The following is a 20,301-nucleotide window of genomic DNA, read 5'->3' on the forward strand; positions in this document are numbered from 1 at the left end:
GTCCACATTTACTTATATTGATGTATAATTTATATATATATCTATAAATTAATTTTATTAAATGAGTGGATGAGGAAGAAATTTATTATTCATGTTGTTCACAACAACCTTGTGAAGTCAACTAGTCGGTCGCGCGCCTTACAACTCACGCATCGCAACAAGCGTTTCACGCCTTCTAGTCGCGCGCCACAGAAGAAAGTGTTGCGTCACACGCGCCGCTCACGCCATCCACGCAGCCGAGCGCGTCGCGCAATCAGCCAACGTGGGTTCCCGCTGCTGAAGACCAACCGAGGCTGCAATAAGAGACCACCGATCTCACCGATCGGCAGGACACTTCGGTCTCGCCGAAACTGACCAGACGAACTAACTGCACTGCTACGCTACGCTACGGCAGGGGGAGTTCACTCTTTACCCCCACTCCAAGCAATTTTGGCAGGCTGCAGGAGTAAGGCGCGATAAGTTACGAAAACAAAATTCTACTAGAAGTGAATATTTTAGAGTGGTAGAACTGCTAATAATAATAATGTGCACATGTGCAGCCGGAAAATAATATTCCGCCATTCTTGTATCCTATGTTACTGCGATGACATGTGTAAACATTGGTTATCTTGAATTTTTTTGTGATTTCGAGCATTATTTGTCATTTACTATTTATTATTGATTTGTTATTTTTATTTAAAATTATTTATTTTTGGAGCTGAATTTTATTGCTATTTAACTATTTACAACTGCAATTTTTAAAATCATATTCTCTTTCATTTAAACTTCTGCGCTTAAATTTTCTCCAATCACATTACTCGGTAGAGGGCACTCTTAACATCCTAAGTAATGCTGACATGTTACTATACTCTAGCAAGGAACAACTATAGAAATATAGTAACTGCGAATTTTTCAATATTGTGTTGGTACAGTGTACTCCTGCAGCCTGCCAAAATTCGGTCCCATCTAAAAGCATTGAGTGAACTCCCCCTGCGCTACGGTACGCTACACCACGCTACGCCACGCAACGCCACGCTACGCTACGATCCCAGACCAGCACGCAGACTTTGACAACTGCATGACGGACTATGTTCAACTGGCAACAGCCAGCCCAACCGAAAAGACAAGTTCACACAACCCACCAGCTCCGTGGGTGCTTCACCGTGTGGACCTCCCATCAAGGCCTCTGACTAGGCCACCAGCGATCCTGCTATCGCTGTGGGACGTAAGAAGAGCGAGAGTCACGTCACCAAGTTACTACCGCAGCATTCCGGCAGCGGTCTCTCCGTTGCCAGAGCCTCAACCCACCTACGTGTCAACGGCCACCCAGACGACACCGTCTGACAGTGAGTGAGAGTCTCCACAACGAGCAACCGAACCGGAGAATCGCCGCCCTCCAACACCGCCTAGCTCTCCGGAAAGCCGATATACGCCGCCACCAAGGACCGCACCAATTCATCGCTGCACTTCATCGCTGCAGCCTCCACCGCGGTGCAACAGGACTACGACTACCCTTTCCCTCGCGTGGCAACCATTGAAATAACTACCTTGTATATATGTATATATAAAAACTGTCAATAAATAAGATGTATATACAACAATAAATCAAATAACTCATGTATAATAAATAAGTTATATACGTATATATATGTCAAAATGAAACATAAATAATAAATTTATTCATCATCCTCCTATTGATTGAGGATAATTTTAATTTTGAATCATAAATATATATAAAACTAATACAATCATATAATTTAATACAAATAAAGGTAATCAAATTGAATAATTCATGATTAACGAAAAAAAGTGATTCAAATAAATTATTTTCCTTAAATTCATGGAAAATTATTTTTTAAATATCAAAAATATAAAATTAATTAATTAATTATTTATCTATCTGTATGTTTTCTACAAACATTTCAATAAGTTCTCATCCATTGTAAAGATGTTCCAAATTACAATACATAAAGCACTTTGAATAGCATTCTTTTAATGCATAATATTTTCATTTCGATTAATATATGAGCAAATGATTGAAAAAAATATTAGATTTTTTTTAAGATTATATTTAGTTTAAAAAAAATTCGATTCATCTGAATTTTTTTTTTTTTTTAATTTTTTTTTCGTAAGTTAATTCAAAATTGAAATATATGTATATATTTATATCTATGTCAAAGTAACACAGAAATAATAAATTTATTCATCGTCCTTCTATTGAATAAAAATAATTTCAATTATACTTTATAAATATACAGGGTGTCCCTAAATTGCCTCCCACGGACTAGCCAGCATAATACCTCGTTAAAATCCAACCGAGAATTTCTTTTCCGGAAGCTCGTCCGACGCATAGTTTTTGAATTATAAGCGATAGCGCTAGGCCAATCAGAGTGCACCATTTCATCTAGATTTGCCGCTACGGAAATTGCTGTTTTGTTCGTCTGGGTGAATTATTATTATTCGTTTACGAATTAAATATCGGCACCTCCCCTCTCTCGCTGCTGTACCCCTTATGCTTGAGGATGCGCTTCTGTTTACACACACAAGTGTGCGCCCATGGATGTGCGGCCGGCAGCGTGTGCCGCGGCAACAATACCGAGGTCAGCGCCCGTGAAGGGGTACAGCAGCGAGAGAGGGGAAGTGCCGATATTTAATTCGTAAACAAATAATAATAATTCACCCAGACGAACAAAACAGCAATTTCCGTGGCGGTAAATCTAGATGAAATGGTGCACTCTGATTGGTCTAGCGCTATCGCGTATAATTCAAAAACTATGCGTCGGACGAGCTTCCGGAAAAGAAATTCTCGGTTGGATTTTAACGAGGTATCATGCTGGCTAGTCCGTGGAAGGCAATTTAGGGACACCCTGTATATGAAAATAATACAATAATATACTTGAATATGAATGAAGTTAATCAAATTGAATAATTTATTATTAAAAAAAAATCAATGATTTGTGGATAATCAATTTTTAAAATTAAAAATATGAAATTCAATGATTAATTATTTATCTATCTGTATGTTTTTTCCAAATATATATATATGGGCTATTCCGCGTCAACCGGATCAGTCATGTCTCAGATATTTTTTTAATTTAGCATGTGGATTGTGTGTGAGGAGTTAGATTTTTGTGCCAAAGCGCGAATCTCATAATGCAAAATTCGATTTTTTATTAACAATAACAAATTAGACTCCCATTTTTTTCAAAAATTCATAACTTTGGCAAAAAATTAGATACAACATATATTTTTTTTCAAATTACGTGGAAAGCTCCATAGAATTTAAAAAAAAATACGAAATGGTAAAAAAAAGTTGTTATCAATTGTTTATTTAACAATTAATTTTTCAAAGATTTTTAAAACAGTGACCGATACGATCAAAAAATTTTTTTAAAATTCTGACATGTTCCTTGAACTGTACTACAACCTGTGAATCAATTCCAGAGGGGTGTTTTTCTTCGTTTTCGAGTAAAAAATCATTAAAGGTGTCGATGCGCATGAAATTGCGGCCCGCCGAGTCTCTACGTAATGGCGGGCGGCCGGTTGCCGTCCACCGCTACCCCGCGGTGGCGTCGCAGCGTTATTTTAGAGTCATTTTCACAATGTAGGACATGATTGAAGAATCTGAAAAAAATACTGTACCTTCACAAGGCCTGCTCAAAGCGATAAGTGAAGTTTCAGGAATGTGTTTTTCACCGTTTTTTTATTACAGAGATTCAAAATAACGGTTACACACCATGAGAGGGCACATAAATGATAATAATTACATAACTTGCTACTTATTTTAAAATAAAAACACATTCTTGAAACTTCACTTATCGCTTTGAGCAGGCCTTGTGAAGGTACAGTATTTTTTTCAGATTCTTCAATCGTGTCCTACATTGTGAAAATGACTCTAAAATAACGCTGCGACGCCACCGCGGGGTAGCGGTGGACGGCAACCGGCCGCCCGCTATTACGTAGAGACTCGGCGCGCCGCAATTTCATGCGCATCGACACCTTTAATGATTTTTTACTCGAAAACGAAGAAAAACACCCCTCTGGAATTAATTCACAGGTTGTAGTACAGTTTAAGGAACATGTCAGAATTTAAAAAAAATTTTTTGATCGTATCAGTCACTGTTTTAAAAATCTTTGAAAAATTAATTGTTAAATAAACAATTGATAACAACTTTTTTTTACCATTTCGTATTTTTTTTTAAATTCTATGAAGCTTTCCGCGTAATTTGAAAAAAAATATATATTGTATCTAATTTTTCGCCAAAGTTATGAGTTTTTGAAAAAAATGGGAGTCTAATTTGTTATTGTTAATAAAAAATCGAATTTTGCATTATGAGATTCGCGCTTTGGCACAAAAATCTAACTCCTCCCACACAATCCACATGCCAAATTAAAAAAATATCTGAGACATGACTGATCCGGTTGACGCGGAATAGCCCATATGTAAACAAATATGACGAGGCCTATCTTCACCTCATCATATTTCTTCCTCACTCCCAAATTTGAAATTTCATCGCACAACAATGAGCGCCCTTGGCAGCTTCACAGTCAATAGCACATACGTGTAAACATGTGCGAATTCAGACGATAGAATGCCGAGAGCATGTGATAGATCAGTACATGAGCTATTATCAGCGGAATCACACGTAGAAACGGCAGAACGAGAGGAAAATAAGCTGTAAATATCGTTTCTCCATTTACAGGTAATACTTTTTTTATTTAACGTAGAATATAAGTACGTAATGTAAAAAAAAGTAATGTTATGTAATAGTATACGAACAAATAAACTCCATTTACAGAGAAACTCATCGCAGCTTCGACAAGGTTAAAAAAGGAACATTATAAAACGACATTTTTGCTTAGAGAAAAAAAAAAAAGAATGGAAAAACTGAAATTTGAATTTACGGTCAAGTCTTCGACCGAAGATCCGAAAACAAATATAATCGCCATAACCTCTATAACCACACGCGAAGATCGTTGCTTTATACTCCCAGACCAGCTTCAACCGATGAGAAATCATCCGAAACTTACAACTACGGCGGGTTATCAGAAAATAAAAGCTACACTACAAAAAACAGGACAAGTGAGAAGAGTATGGATTAGTTTGGCCGAAGATATACTACAACAGTATAAGTATGAAGATGGGAACATAATATGCAACGACTACTTACTTGAAGAAATGTCAACAACGCAGGACACAACACCCACAGCAAACATCACAGAAGAGGCATTAACAAAATTTTGGAAAAAATTTACCGAAAAGAAAACTGAAGATAAACCCCAAGATTATGGAAACCGTAACTTAAAAAAGGTATCAGAAAAATTTGTGATTGAAAAATTAACAGGCAGAAATTCAAATGTGCCCCAGTGGATGGATATTTTTAAAAATGAATGTTCTCGATTAGGTGTAGAAAGAGATATTGAAAAAATCGAGATCTTTAGACTGTTTCTAGAAGATTCATGCATTGACTGGTATGGGTCAATGCTTATTAAATATACATTAGATTTAGAGTGGAAAACATAGAGACGAAATTTCTGTGAAACTTACGTCAATAAAGAGTGGACTGGAATTAGATATGCAATATCTTACAAATATATAAAGGGTTCGCTATTAGAATATACTTTAAAAAAAGAAAGACTTCTATTAGAAACAAACAAGTCAGTAGATACGCCTACCTTAATTGATCTTATTGCTGTAGGGTTACCAAATTTTGTATCCGATAGAATAGATAGAGAAAAGTTAAATCAGATCAAAGATATATTCGATCAGATCGGAGATCAGAGGACTAGAGCATCTGCTGAATAAAAAAAATTCAGAAAAAAAGAGTACTACAAATATTGAAAACTAAAGTGAAGCGAAAAATAGTGACCATAAACCATGTTCGATTGGCGAGAAAAAAAATAAGAGCAATCGCTACCACCCAGAATATTTATGCTGGTTCAGGAACAAAGCCGACGATCAACAAAACAAAGAATACATAAGGCATGTAAATAACTTTGGGTTAGAAATAGAATTAAATACCAAAGATCCAAAAAACTCATAGTGCCACCATTAATCAAAATCAAAGTATTGCTACATAATGCGTTACAAATCCAAGGAATTTACGATTCCGGCTCGAACGTTTCTTCAATTAATTCGAAGCTATTACATTTAAAACAAAAGAAACTTCATAACTCACATAACGCACATTCAAAAACGATTCATGGTGTAAGAAAAGCAAACGGCATGATAACTCTAAAAGCTAAAATTTTTGATATCGAAAAAGAAACTGATGTTTTCATGATAGATAACAAACATTTTGAACACGATCTTTTAATCGGACTAGACTGTATAAAAATTTTCTAATTAAGACAAAACGAAAATTTATAAATTACACAAAAAGTCCAGGCCATTCCTGAAAATAGACTTAAAAACAAACCTTACATACAATATACAAATAAAGAAGATATTGAAAACAAAACAAAAAATTACCAATTGAATTTCAATGAACATATAAATACGTCAGAATTTAACATAGTAAACTACTTCGAAATGCAACAATAATCCGAAATTGATAAACTAATCGATAAATATAAATCCATTTTTGCCAGAGATAAATACGACATAGGCACTGTAACGAGATATGAAGCTCGCATTGATTTATTAGTTGATAAATATTGTTACGAAGCGGAAAATTAAGAGAGGAAATGGATTTATTTAGTGACGAAGCTCTTCTTTTCAAGTCTCGAGATAGACTGTTTTTACAATAATGTAGGTTGACGCAGCAACCTTATTCTTTTGGAAGACATAAAAGGTTCATAAACGTCTTTTATCTATGATGACTACTAGATCATTTGAAAGGGGACAAAACGGGTGATTTTACCCTTTGTAATAATATTGTTACAAAAGACCGTACAGATGCACTATGGAGGATAAAAAAGGAATAGAACACCAAATAACAAAATTATTAGAAAGAAATTTGATTGAAGAGTCTTATAGCCCATTCGCTGCACCAGTGACATTTGCCTATAAAAAAGATGACGGAAAGAAAGCTAGGCTATGCATAACTTTCCAGGAATTAAACAAAATCGTCATTCCTCAGTCGCAGCCTTTCCCATTAATTGAAGATCTGATAGTTAAGAAACGAGATTGTAAAAATTTTTCGTCCTCAGATATAAATTCAGCTTTCTGGTCAATTCTCCTAAAAATTGAAGACAGACGAAAAACCGCATTCGTAACTCAAGAAGGTCATTTCCAATGGACCTGCTTACCCTTTTGTTTAAAAACATCACCAGCGATTTTCCAGAGAATATTAAGTAATATAATAAGAAAGCACAAGCTCCCGAACTTCAGCGTAAATTATATAAATGATATTCTAGTATTTTCAAAAACTTTTGATGAACACATTGACCACTTATCACAGCTATTAGAGTCAATTATGAAAGTAGGATTCAGACTAAAACTTTCAAAATGTACCTTCGCATCCGACTCAGTTGAATATTTAGGCCACGAAATAAGATACAACTCGCTTAGTCCACTCAATGACAATCTAATCTCAATAAAAAATTTTCCAACGCCAGAAACAAAAAAAAAATGTTTGACAATTTCTAGGAAAAGTGAATTTTTACGGTAAATATGTACCAAACGTTTTGGTTACCTTAGATCCACTACATAACTTACTAAGGAAAGGGCAAAACTTTATTCAATAAAGTTTTGCCTTATATATATATATATATATATATATATATATATATATATATGTATATATATATATATATACATATATATTTCAATTTTTAATCAACTTTCAAAAAAAGGAAAAATTTCCGGAAAAAAAATATTTGACCCCATTCAAATTTTTTAAAAATAAATGTAATTATTGAGAAAATTTGATATTTTTTTCAATTATTTGCTCACACATTGATTAAAATAAAAATATTATGTATTAAAAAATGCCATCTAATGTACTTTATGTAGTGTAATTTGGAGCATCTATACAATGGATTAGAACTTATTAAAAATTTCGAAAAAAACATACAGATAGATGAATAATTGATTATTTAATTTCATATTTTCAATTTCTAAAAATCAATTATCCATCAATTAAAGAAAAATAATTTATTTAGATTCATCATTTTTTTTATTATCGAATTATTCAATTTAATTACCTCCATTTATATTCAATTATGCGGCCCACTTGAGACCAATGTCTCGCTATTTATGATGCTCGTGTTGACGAAAGGGGCCCACTTGAGACCAACGTCTCGCTGTTTATCTGATGCGATAAGTGGCTAGGACAAAGGGCTAGTGAGCCCCACGAATTGCTAAGGAATCGGCGCTTCGACCAGCGAGGCGACGATCACTTCTCGATAGAGTGCCAAACGAACAACATCGTCATCTTGAGCTCATTATTACTTGTTGCTTACGACTCTACGTAATTTTGCACTGATTATCAAATATCACTTACTTACGCTGATAAATATTTCGGCATTTCTTACAGTTCAGAAGTGGGATGAAGAACTTGTTTTTATCTTTTGTGGTGTGCGTGTAATAGTGTGACAACTACTGTGAGGACGGTGTAAAGTGTACGAGTAATCGTAAACGTGTTAAACTATTATACGATGGGTCGCTCGAACGGCGGATCTCGTAGATCTCCATCGAGATCTAATTGTCGTAAGACAACTCCTCGATATACACCGCCTCTGCGATCGAGCCGTAGACGACGCGAAGAAAAGGAGAGATCATCGGAGAGACGCCACGAGCGCTCTCGGGGGCGATCTCGCAGCAGACATTATCAGTGGCATACACCGATCGATCTATGCACACCTAGTGACGATCGTTCTTCGGGCTGGCAGGGAGCCTTTCAAAAGTTAATCGAGACAGTGACAATCGTCGCGGAGAAGCACGGACCGCGAAAGACAACGGAGGGCAAGCGGTCAATTCCATTGTTTGACCCTAGCCAGAAGAGTCAGACGATCGAAGTGTGGATCCAGAGGGTGGAGGAGTTGAAAAAGATCCACGAATGGGATGACATCGCCGTTAGTAGCTTCGCGCTGGAGAATCTACGAGGTGTGGCGAAGACGTGGTACGACAGATTGTCAACCGTCGACTTCAGTTGGACCAAGTGGAAGGAGAAGTTACTCGAGGCATTCACCGACCACACATCGCTACCCGATAAGCTTGCTGTAATGTTGGCACGGACGAAGACAAAGAACGAGAGTATGATGCGATACTTTTTCGGAAAAGCAGCCCTTGTAAGAGCATGTGGGTTCGAAGGAAAAGACGCTGCAGATTGTATTGCGCAAGGAATCTTCGATCAGGCCTTGAAAAACGCAATCAAGCAAAACGATTTCCAAACATCCGAGGCACTACGTATCTTTTTGAGCAAAACAGATACTTTAATGGAAAAGCGTGTCGACACATGTGCTGGCAGAAAGGACAACGACCGTGGACGGCAAGACTCGGGCGGCCATAACAAGTGGAAGCCCAAGCGGGTCCCGCGAAACGACGAAAGGGAAAAACGAGGGCCAAGTGGATCATCAGGGGGCCCTTCGAACAAGCTGGCAACTATGCGGTGCTTTCGCTGTAACGAGGTGGGACACATGTCACGGCAGTGTCCGAAGGTGAAGGAGGAAACAGTGAAAAATGTGCGGAGTATCGGTGTTGAACAAAAGAGTGGGGATATGCGGCTGCATGACGCGATTCTCGACGGTACACTTTTACGATCGTACATCGATGGCGGGAGCGAATGTGTCACTCTGAAGAAAAGCGAAACGGACAAGATGCAGTTACACCTGCAACCAACGGACGTGGTCCTCCGAGGGTACGGTGGAGGGGAGGTTCGCCCGTATGGCACTACCAAGGCGAACATGAGGATTGACCTGGCAGAGGGGCAAGTGGACGTACTTGTCGTCCCAGACGAGATCCAAGGGGTACCGCTCATCGTGGGACAACCCTTTTTGGGGTTACCTGGTGTCACCACGGTCCAGAGAGATGGCAACTTGCGGCTGTTCGACGTGTCGCTGGCTACATTGCCGAAAATGGAGCAGTTGCCACCTCGAAAGGTGACTCTAAGCGCAGCGGAGGAGACTATTATTCCCCCGCGTCATGGAGCAGACATTAAACTGATGAGTAGGAATTCTCGACCTCGTATATAATCTATTATTGAATCTTGGTGATCGGTCAATTGAGTAAACGTATTTTTAGTCAACGTTTCGACCCGGATATGGGCCCTCCTCAGAACGATTAATTTATTTTACTGTCAAGAACAACAAAAATTTTTTTATAATAGAAGTACGATCAGACATTAAATATTGTAGATGTAATACTCTTAGGGCTATTATATATTATTGGTCAACCGATATCATCCACGATTACAATTTACTATTGAAATAGAAGATAATAACGCCATCAATTTCCTAGATTTATTGCTGATTCACAACAACAATAATATCAAAAAAGATTGGTTCCACAAAAAAACCTGGTCTCAAAGATATTACAATTTTAATTCTCACCACCCGATGTCCTACAAAATAGGCACCATCATTAACCTCGTTGACCGAGCCATCAAACTTTCAAGTACAGAATTCCACGTAAAAAATCTGTCACTCATATACAATATACTAAGATGAAATGATTATCCTCATGGCCTATTACACAAACATATAAATAAGAAACGCTCCTACATCAACAACTTACCCGACAATAATATTGACTCTGCTCCCGCTGACGATAACAATAGACTTGCTACTACATTTATTCCCATCCCATATGTATCTGGTCTCTTTGGGTCATTGAACCGTCTATTTACCAAACATAATGTCAAGTTTGTTGGAAAAAGTTCAAAACATTCACAATTAGTCTTTGACACGGGAAAAGATAGGATCCCCAAGGGCAAACGATCCAATGTTGTGTATAAAATACCTTGCAATGATTGCAACCAAGTTTATATCGGACAAACTGGCCGCCACCTAAACACCAGAATCAAAGAACATCAACGTAATGTACATGAGATTGAAGAACGTCACACTGCTCTGACAAAACATATGATCAATAAACAACATACTTTCAACTACGACAATACAAACATCCTTTGTGAAGAACCTGATTATTATGAAAGACTATCACTAGAAATGTGCAATATTGTAGGACACACCAATTCTGTTAATCTTGGACAAGATGTTGAACATTTAAGTAATATTTACAAACCTCTAATCTCTGCCCACACAACACACATTTTTTAACCTTAACTAGATACATAAAATTATTGTCCCCATAGCACATTTTTTCTACATAATTTTTTTCACAAAATATTTTTCTGTTTTTCTGTATAATTGTTTATATTAGGTTCACCTTCACTCTGGATCATATTTGTTTCTCCCATCAGTCACTATTCACCAGTTGACCCAATCTGTTCAACCAATAATAATTTTTGTTAGACATGGGGAACATAGTCATAAAGACCCCAGCTCCACTTCTTAGACACTGTGCAAACTAATTTTACTGCTAAAAAGACCTTCTTTAAAACCTTTTAATACAATGACATATATACTGTGAAGAAACATAGTTCTTTAATGTTTTTAATTAATGACTTCCAACTCTTAACTACTACATGTAAAACAACTAGAATAGTGACAATGACTACCGTCACTCAAAGAACATTGTCTCCACAAATTGTAAATTATGAATTCGACTGCATCTTAGTCCGCTTACTTTAAAAAAGGTAAATAACACTCTAAGCCTATCTTTTTTCAATCAATCAAAATGTTCTCACTAACCAATAATATATAATAGCCCTAAGAGTATTACATCTACAATATTTAATGTCTGATTGTACTTCTATTGTAAAAAAATTTTTGTTGTTCTTGACAGTTAAATAAATAAATCGTTCTGAGGTGGGCCCATATCCGGGTCGAAACGTTAACTAAAAATACGTTTACTTAATTGACCGATCACCAAGATTCAATAATAGAATAGAGCAGACGTTAAGGTAGCGGTGCAAAATAATTATTCTGGTGACTTATACATAGAGCTGAGCGTACGAGGCGAAGAGGGTAGAGAATACTGCATCCCAAGATGCGTTATTAGTACTAAATCGGGAACATTGCCAGTTATTAATTTGTCGGATTAATCGTTGACAATTCACAGAGAAATAATTATCGCTAGGGCAGAGTTAGCAAGACCAGAGTCGCTTGCCGAAAGTAAATTTCGAGTTCTTTGTAGAATTAAAAGTGCAGGCAAAGAAGGTCTTCCAAGAGATCAAGTTGAAGTCGACCCTAGTGTATCAGAGGATACAAAGAAAAGCCTATTCCAATTACTTGACTCGTACTGCGACTGCTTTGCACTGAATATTTCGGAATTAGGGGCCACCCAAGCCGCGGAAATTCAAATAGAATTGAAGAGCGATTCAGTTGTAACTTATCGACCTTATCGACTCTCTTATTCAGAGCGGGAAAGGGTTAGTAAGATTATAGACGAGTTAAAGGAGAATAATATCGTGCGAGATTCGAATTCTCCGTTCTCAAGTCCCATTTTGCTAGTGCGCAAGAAGAACGGGGACATTAGGATGTGTGTCGATTACCGCGCGTTAAATGCAATTACGAAGAAAGATAGATACCCACTACCGTTGATCGAAGATCAGTTAAACAGTCTGCAGGGGAGCGCCTGTTTCACGAGTTTACATTTGGCCTCGGGGTATTATCAGATACCAGTTGCAGAGAAATCAATAAAGAAAACATCTTTTGTAACACCGGACGGGCAGTATAAATTTCTTCAAATGCCTTTTGGGTTGGCAAATGCGCCCGCAGTCTTTCAACGTTTGATAAACAGAGTAGTAAACCCGCTTAAGGGTCAGATTTCCGTCCTAGCGTATATGGACGACATTCTTATTCCATCTAAAGACGTCACATCGGGTTTGCATGCACTGTAGTTGGTATTGCAGGCATTACGAGAGGCACAACTAAAACTAAATATGGGTAAATGCACATTCCTCGAAACGAAGGTTGACTACCTCGGGTACGAAGTGACCCAGCAAGGGATACGGCCGAGTAGTCATAAAATCGACGCCGTAAAAAATTTTCAAGTGCCTTCGAACGTGCATGGTGTGAGACAGTTCATCGGCTTTGCGAGCTATTTCTGAAAATTTATTCGAGACTTCGCCGTTATTGCTCGACCCCTTACTACGTTGACAAAGAAGACTGTAGCTTGGTGTTGGGGTGACGAGCAACAGTGTGCCTTCGATATGTTAAAACAAAAACTGATTTCGAGGCCTATCCTAGCAATATATAAGCAGAGTGCAGAGGTCGAATTACACACGGACGCGAGTCAGCTAGGGTTGGGCGGTATCTTGTTGCAACAACAAATCGAGAATGATTTAAAGCCAATTGCTTACTTTAGCCGACAGACCACTAAAGAGGAACAAAAATATCATTCGTACCCAGGTAACAATTTAATCTTTTGACATGAATGTGACGTCTTTATTGTGATGATCCTGATACGTTCAACTGTAAACGTAATCTTTACGTAATAAAAGTAGAACTAACATATCGGAAACGTAAACTCCATATAACGACAATCCATCACAGCCACACCAGCGTGTTACGTAAAGTATATGCTATGGTGTATATGCGATAATACTTTCCATAGAAATGATGTAAGACATACGGACCGTTTGTACATAACGTATATGGAACAGTGTAACATTTACTTTACATATTTGAGGAATCAAGTGTGACGTAACTAACATAACGTACGCAAGCTGTAACCGCAATCTGCCGCATCTACGTTACAGCGTATCTTTGATTGTACCATCCCTTGAAAGAGACAGCACGGATACATAACTTATGTGCGCATAAGCGCAACGTATACCGAGATCTACGGCTCCTATGTTTCTGCGTATCTGCTACTGCGCCATCTCTGAAAGTGGAAACATAACCTCGAACACATAACCTGCAAGTTCTTACAAGTGAAGCATAATATTATGCAGACGCGTCGTGTGTTTTATTTGTGACTTCAATACCAATTACTAATAAATATAATATCAGGTAATTCGTTACTATAAATATAATATCAGGTAATTAGTTTATATTTTTCTTATTCAAGCCGAGTCGTCGGTTTAATCGACTCTGTTTAGTGAGTGAATTTGTATAAAAACCACGAAAAAAATTAAGGAATCGAAAATCTGGATATTATGCTAATGCGGTTGATGAGCATTTCAATGCATTCGATCATTTTCACATGATATTATCGGAAGATGCCCAAGATTGGAAAGGAGATTACTATTCTGTCTACAAGGCAGCGAAGACGATTAATTTTAAAAGAAGCTAAGAAATTGAAAAAAGTGCTAAAAAAAGTAAGCTCAAAAACTAATAGTGAAAAATGTGAGCATAATTTGAACGACAATAGCTCAGAAAATACAGATCCTAATGTTGAAGCATCAGAGGCAGGGTATTCAGAATATAATTTTCTCGAGACAGAACAAAGCAGTCCAGCTAGAGACGAAAACTTCAATGGTGAGCCTGATACTAGCGGTAGCAGTAGTTATTTCACAAAGAATACTGAAGATTGTGAACAGCATAGAAACAAAAATAATTCTGATATCTATACGGAAATTCAGAATTGGGCTATTGAATCATCAATAAGTCAAAACCATCTGAGCAATTTGTTGAAAATTTTGAAGAAATATGGACATGATTTGCCATCTGACGCAAGGACTTTTATGCAAACACCAAAAAATATAAAAACTACCAGTATGTCACCGGGTAACTATTATCATTTTGGTTTGGCCAATGCTTTAACTAAATCTGTTTTAAAGTATTATGCGCCTAAAGATTTTCCATCAGTAATCAAATTCAATATGAATGTGGATGGTCTACCTTTAACGAAAAGCTCTGGAAGCCAGTTTTGGCCAATTTTAACGGCTATTGAAGCACCTTTTCATACTCAGCCTTGCGTCGTTGGCATATACCATGGCAATGAGAAACCTCTGGATTGTAACGACTTCTTGAAATATTTTGTCGAGGATGCTTTGAAGGTTTGTGAGTCGGGTATACAAATAGAAGGCCACAAAATATCATGTGAACTGAACGTCTTCATATGCGATGCACCTGCGAAAGCCTACATCACTGGTACCAAAGGACATAACGCATACTTTGGATGTAGCAAATGTATGCAAGAGGGTAAATTTAAGGCAAATCGTGTGACGTATCCTGAAGTTGATGCTACTTTGAGAACAGATGAATCATTCAGATTGAAAGTCAACGAAGAATATCACAAGAAGCGATCCATTCTCGAAGACTTGAAGATAGGAATGGTGAGCCAGTTCCCACTGGATTATATGCATCTCTTATGCCTTGGTATCATGAAAAAGCTGCTTCAATTCTGGGTAAAAGGAAGAAAAAATGTGCGGATGACCAGTGCACAATTGAAGGCGGCCTCCGATTACTTGATGTCGTTAGCCGCAACATTATCTAAAGAATTTGCAAGAAAGCCGAGACCGTTAGAGCAAGTCGATCGATATAAGGCAACGGAGCTAAGACAACTCTTACTCTATACTGGACCGATAATATTTAAAGAACATTTAGATAAAGATAAATATTATCACTTTCTTAGCCTCAGTGTCGCTGTACGAATTTTATCCAGCGAAAAATATTCTACGACACTGATAGACTACGCACGGAGCTTATTGATATATTTTGTATCAAATTATTCACGGTTGTACGGTGCAGAACATATTTCTCACAATGTTCACAACTTAATCCATATTTGTGACGATGTACAATTACTCGGCCCTCTCGAAAAGTTCAGTGCTTTTAAATATGAAAATTTTATGCAAAAAATTAAGAAAAAAGTTAAAACATCGAACAAACCCTTACAACAATTTATCAACAGGGTCCACGAAGAAAATGAACTGAAAATAAATCCTGCACAAAGAGAGTATCCGATTATAAAATTTGCCAGCACCGGAGAAGACAGTGAGGGTAGACGATTTATAAAGTCAGTAGAGTATGAAAACTTCTTCTTGGGTACAAAAAAAAGTGATAACTGTGTTCTTTTACGCAATGAAAACATTATAGCCGTCAACCGTATTTTCCTCAGAAAGAACAAAATATTTTTGTACGGAAAAAAATATCGGGATTCGAAATTATTCTTCGATAAGCCCTGCGACTCTTCGGAAGTCGGTATTAATGTAGTAGATGAGGAACGTTACGAATTCGTTGTGATTGAGGCCAGACACATTGAACACAAGTGTTTGAAAATGCCCATAAACGAGCGAGATAGTGTCGTATTTCCGATGGTTCACGAGATTTGAATTTCCGACGCGTAATTAAGCAAGCAGTTCACCTATGCGAGCCTACCCTGCGCGCGCAGGCTCCTATACGTACGCACCACTTTGTAACGCTCTTACAAGCCGAGCTTCAACAAGTCTCACACGTGCGTGTACGGATCTCACCACGCGGTTTGCAAGGTACGTACCGAACCGATAATCCTTTATTTCTCTGTTTTGTTTCAAATTTTCACATTTAATCAGCTTACAGCTAAAATCGACTCAATTTAGTTCTGGATCTAGGTTACCACTTATGGTATTTGCTACCTACTTACGTTTCTATAACCTATCCATTTTTGCAACTTGTGTGCAACCGATAATAAATTCGTCTCGTATATATTACGCATTCCCCGCAGATTCAGACAGTAATTGATCCCAAATGGAAGAAATTCCTGATCAATATTAAATTTGGCAAATGTATGTAGGTACTTTAAATTACCGTAAGAGAAAAAATCGCACTATTCTCGAAATGCACGTGCGATATATTATATGCAAATGATATATTGTTAGCGCGATTGGAGAGATGAAAATCTGTGGTTTCGATTTTCTTAATTTTACAGAAGAAGATATTTCGAAAAATCCCTTGGTTTTCATTAAAATTCAATGATCATAACCCGGCGACTATTCTTCAAGTTTTCAATATAAATAATGGAAGTAATTGAGTACATTGTTCGATGAAACTTATTGTTGAGATCCATTAAGATTTACAATAGATAGCAATAGAGCATCTAATTGAGGTAGGGAGGCTATGATAGAATGAATTAGATATCCAATTAATGTTTCTACTACATGACTCGACGTCTTCCTCAGAAATTCAGAATTTTATATTTTGATATTGACAAATATAAAGTTTTTAGTCCTCAAAGGAAACTATGGACCATGTTTTAGCGATGTCGATTGCATAACTTGGGTCTTTTGTTGCCACCCTGCTTGATCTCAAGTGATGAAATTCATTGTTAATAATATATTGTTCTATACTTTTGTTATCTAGTGAATTCATTTACTGACAATGACTCTGACTGGACCATACGCTGTCGTTACGTTTCTCGACGAAGATGATTTTAGTGATGGGGACGATGATATAACGTCCGAAGTTCCAAGTACATGGCTCACTGCTACCAAAACTGAGTGTTGGTGGCCGAAAACGGCAGACGTAAAATCATACATAACAAAACGAAAGCCCCCTGTAAAAGACAGTAGAAAGTGGATACTCTGCCATGTTAAATTTGAAGGCTATTACGGTAAATAATTGTATAAACTGCATGTAATAGGCCCCCTTGCTTTTGTGAACTCAATTGAAAATTAAGTGATCGTCTAAAGCTCCGTGATATACTGTAGAATGCTTCGTGTTTATGCCAAAAAAAAACTATGCAATTTAAAGTACTTGAATGTCATTGAGCGTTTGAAAAAATCTTCCAATCATGATAATTTAGCAGATCGTAATATGATTCATTTACTCGATTAATAGCGTAATGTAACAAGCTAGGTAGACATAATTGAATATTTACAATTCTCATATTTACAGAAAATTTGGAGAAAGCTCGGTCTGCGGCTTCAACTAAAAAATCTGAAAGTGAGAGTAGCTCAAGTCAAAGTCAAGGTGATAAACCATATCTTAGAAAAAGGAAACAGCCGCTTCCTCGCGTAAGGGAAGAATCTACCGATAGGGAAGATTCGCCTGACAGTGAACATCCCACAACAACCTCGATGCCAGAGCCACCGAAACTTGATAAAAAGAAGAATATGAAACCTTCCGTTACAAATCGATCCACTGATATACCTGATCAGACAGATATTCAAAAAAAAAAATCATCCCCTGATATACCTAATCAGACAGATATCCCAAAGTCATCAAAACGAAGCCAAACAAAGAATAGTAATCCACTATCAGACTCTCAGACAATAATAGACATTGAGCATTTACCCATTGATTTTAACTCGACTAATACGAATACTATTAGTATCCCCCCGGCACGAGCGAAACATATCGTAGGGAAAGATACCAACCTATCGTCAACACCTCATGCATTTGAGTCTTGGCCCATCGATATTGTAGTAGATGATTTTGACATAAATGCGGATAATGGAGCTGCAGGTACATATATGGATAGTATTTTTTTATACAAGTTCCTAAAGGTGGCATGTGTGCATGAGTGGTCTATGATTTGGATTTAGTAGTGTAGAATAACCTTAATGAATGATAATTGGGTACCGTCCAATTTTTTATTTGGTTGATAAGCGTATTTTTTTTTATCTACAGACTTTCCAAGCAGTACAAAAAGACGCGGTGATCCTTCCCTAAATGCTAGTGCTTTACACCCTTCTGCTCATCAGGGTCTAGAAGGGCACTCAATATTATTTGACGGTAGTCTCCCTGACTTATGTAATAGTACGTATATGAGAAATTGCGACATACGCAGTGCAAATTTTCTTGGATCAAAATAATATTTATGGTTCACAATGGAAGTACATGGGCTCGAGTACAATACGATTATTTTGCTTTCAGATTCTCAGGAAAAGACAAGAATACTCATAGAGGGTAACCTTGATTCGTTTTTAAAAAATTTTAGAGTGACCAAGTCCTGCTTGAATTTTGTATTCAGTTTCGATTACGTATTTGTGTTTGTACAGAAAAATTCTCGGCATTAACCACACTATTGGCTGAGATATTGGTCACTCAACAATTAGTGGATCGACGTTTAGCTGAGATTGAAAAGAAAGTGGGTCAACATGGAACTGTAGGTCACGGAAAAGATTTTAAAAAGGTTACAGACGATCTTCCATTCAAAAACACTGCTGATATACAAGCGTTTGAAAACAAATTGGCTGATGCAGATTTTTGCAGTACTTTTGTGAGTGATTCATGATGTATTTTTACAAGGGAATTAGCAAGTAGACCTGCTCATTCAATTTTGGACAGAATTGTTTCTTTTCGTATTCTGAAACATTAACAGACGGTTGAATCAACTGAAAATCAAAAATGCCTCCAATCATTCTTTGATTATGGTAATAAATGTATTGTAAAAAATTCAACTCTGATGAGAGTGTGTGTGTAGGAAATTTTTCTGAAGAGGTACGGCTGGGAATCTTAATCACTTTTATTGTATCATGGGAAATTCATAGCAAGAGTATTACGATTTGTCTTTTTTTAGTCATTCAAAGATTCAAAAGCCGACTATTTTGGCAAAATTTCAAGCGAGTTTCTCTCAAAATATCCTTTCGAAGCAACGACCGTTGAATATGTTCCTATGAGAATTGATCAGTCATGTACAGGCATTTTTTTACAAAATATTTGATACATAAACTTTCCAAATGAAAATAATTATCTTTATGGTAATATTGTTACTCTCAGGTAAAGTATGTTGGACAAATTGGCGGGAACAGTGCCAAAGAAAATACTTTGAGAATATTGCGACAAGTATTCACCAACGACTTCGCTAAAGACGCTTCATGGTGCGGTCTGAGGGCCAATTTTCAACTTTCAAATTTGAAAGTCACAGCAGCCATCAAAGGTTAGTGTGATTATTAAAGCTACATTCACAGAACAGTGAGTAGGCATCAATACGACACTAACTTGTACTTAACTCTACAGATGGAGTGAGACTGTCATACACCTGTACAGATAAAGAATTTGAAGATACGGTGTCAGAATGGTTCCGCCAAGCTAAACAGCGGTTCAAGAGAGAGAATACAAAAAAGAACGGACCTCAACCACATCCTGCAGCTAATAATTAGTACAGATGATGACGCGCTAAACCATGACAGTTTCCATAAGATGCCCCAAACAGATTTATGGGGTACATAAGGAGGAGATGCAGGTCTCATTTCCCCATTATCTTGCCTAGTCTTCGTACCTTTCTAAATATCTAACGTTTACTTTGGTAGTCTATACCAAACAATTAAAGACCTGGAAAGTACAAAGTACAAAGATTTATTTTATAGTTTATTCGTGTTCAACGTTGAGAAAATTTTTTACTTAGATTATTAAGATTAAAAAAGACAAATTTGATTGATGAAA

The 20,301-nt window shown here is 37.1% G+C and overlaps 2 protein-coding genes across 2 annotated transcripts; both read left to right on the plus strand.

The window, feature by feature from the left end:
* Positions 1-8,580: 8,580 nt before the first annotated feature.
* Positions 8,581-10,116, plus strand: LOC124212241 (uncharacterized). The gene has a single exon (XM_046612119.1). The coding sequence runs from the start codon at positions 8,581-8,583 to the stop codon at positions 10,114-10,116; it is 1,536 nt and encodes a 511-aa protein (XP_046468075.1).
* Positions 10,117-16,157: 6,041 nt separating this feature from the next.
* Positions 16,158-20,018, plus strand: LOC124212242 (uncharacterized). Its single transcript, XM_046612121.2, has 8 exons — positions 16,158-16,424; positions 17,275-17,524; positions 17,809-18,378; positions 18,544-18,672; positions 18,790-18,822; positions 18,915-19,135; positions 19,636-19,795; positions 19,876-20,018. The coding sequence occupies exons 2-8, from the start codon at positions 17,293-17,295 to the stop codon at positions 20,016-20,018; spliced, it is 1,488 nt and encodes a 495-aa protein (XP_046468077.1). The 5' UTR covers positions 16,158-16,424; positions 17,275-17,292.
* Positions 20,019-20,301: the final 283 nt, after the last annotated feature.

The sequence above is a fragment of the Neodiprion pinetum genome, chromosome 2, assembly GCF_021155775.2.
Source record: "Neodiprion pinetum isolate iyNeoPine1 chromosome 2, iyNeoPine1.2, whole genome shotgun sequence".
NCBI classification, from domain to species: domain Eukaryota; kingdom Metazoa; phylum Arthropoda; class Insecta; order Hymenoptera; family Diprionidae; genus Neodiprion; species Neodiprion pinetum.

Excerpts from the sequence above, each read along its gene's own strand:
- LOC124212242 (XM_046612121.2), top strand. The coding sequence starts at position 17,293 with ATGACTCTGACTGGACCATACGCTGTCGTTACGTTTCTCGACGAAGAT. Across the intron at positions 18,379-18,543 it reads TGCGGATAATGGAGCTGCAG|ACTTTCCAAGCAGTACAAAA; the intron begins GTACATATATGG and ends TTTTATCTACAG. Across the intron at positions 18,823-18,914 it reads GACAAGAATACTCATAGAGG|AAAAATTCTCGGCATTAACC; the intron begins GTAACCTTGATT and ends GTGTTTGTACAG.
- LOC124212241 (XM_046612119.1), top strand. The coding sequence starts at position 8,581 with ATGGGTCGCTCGAACGGCGGATCTCGTAGATCTCCATCGAGATCTAAT.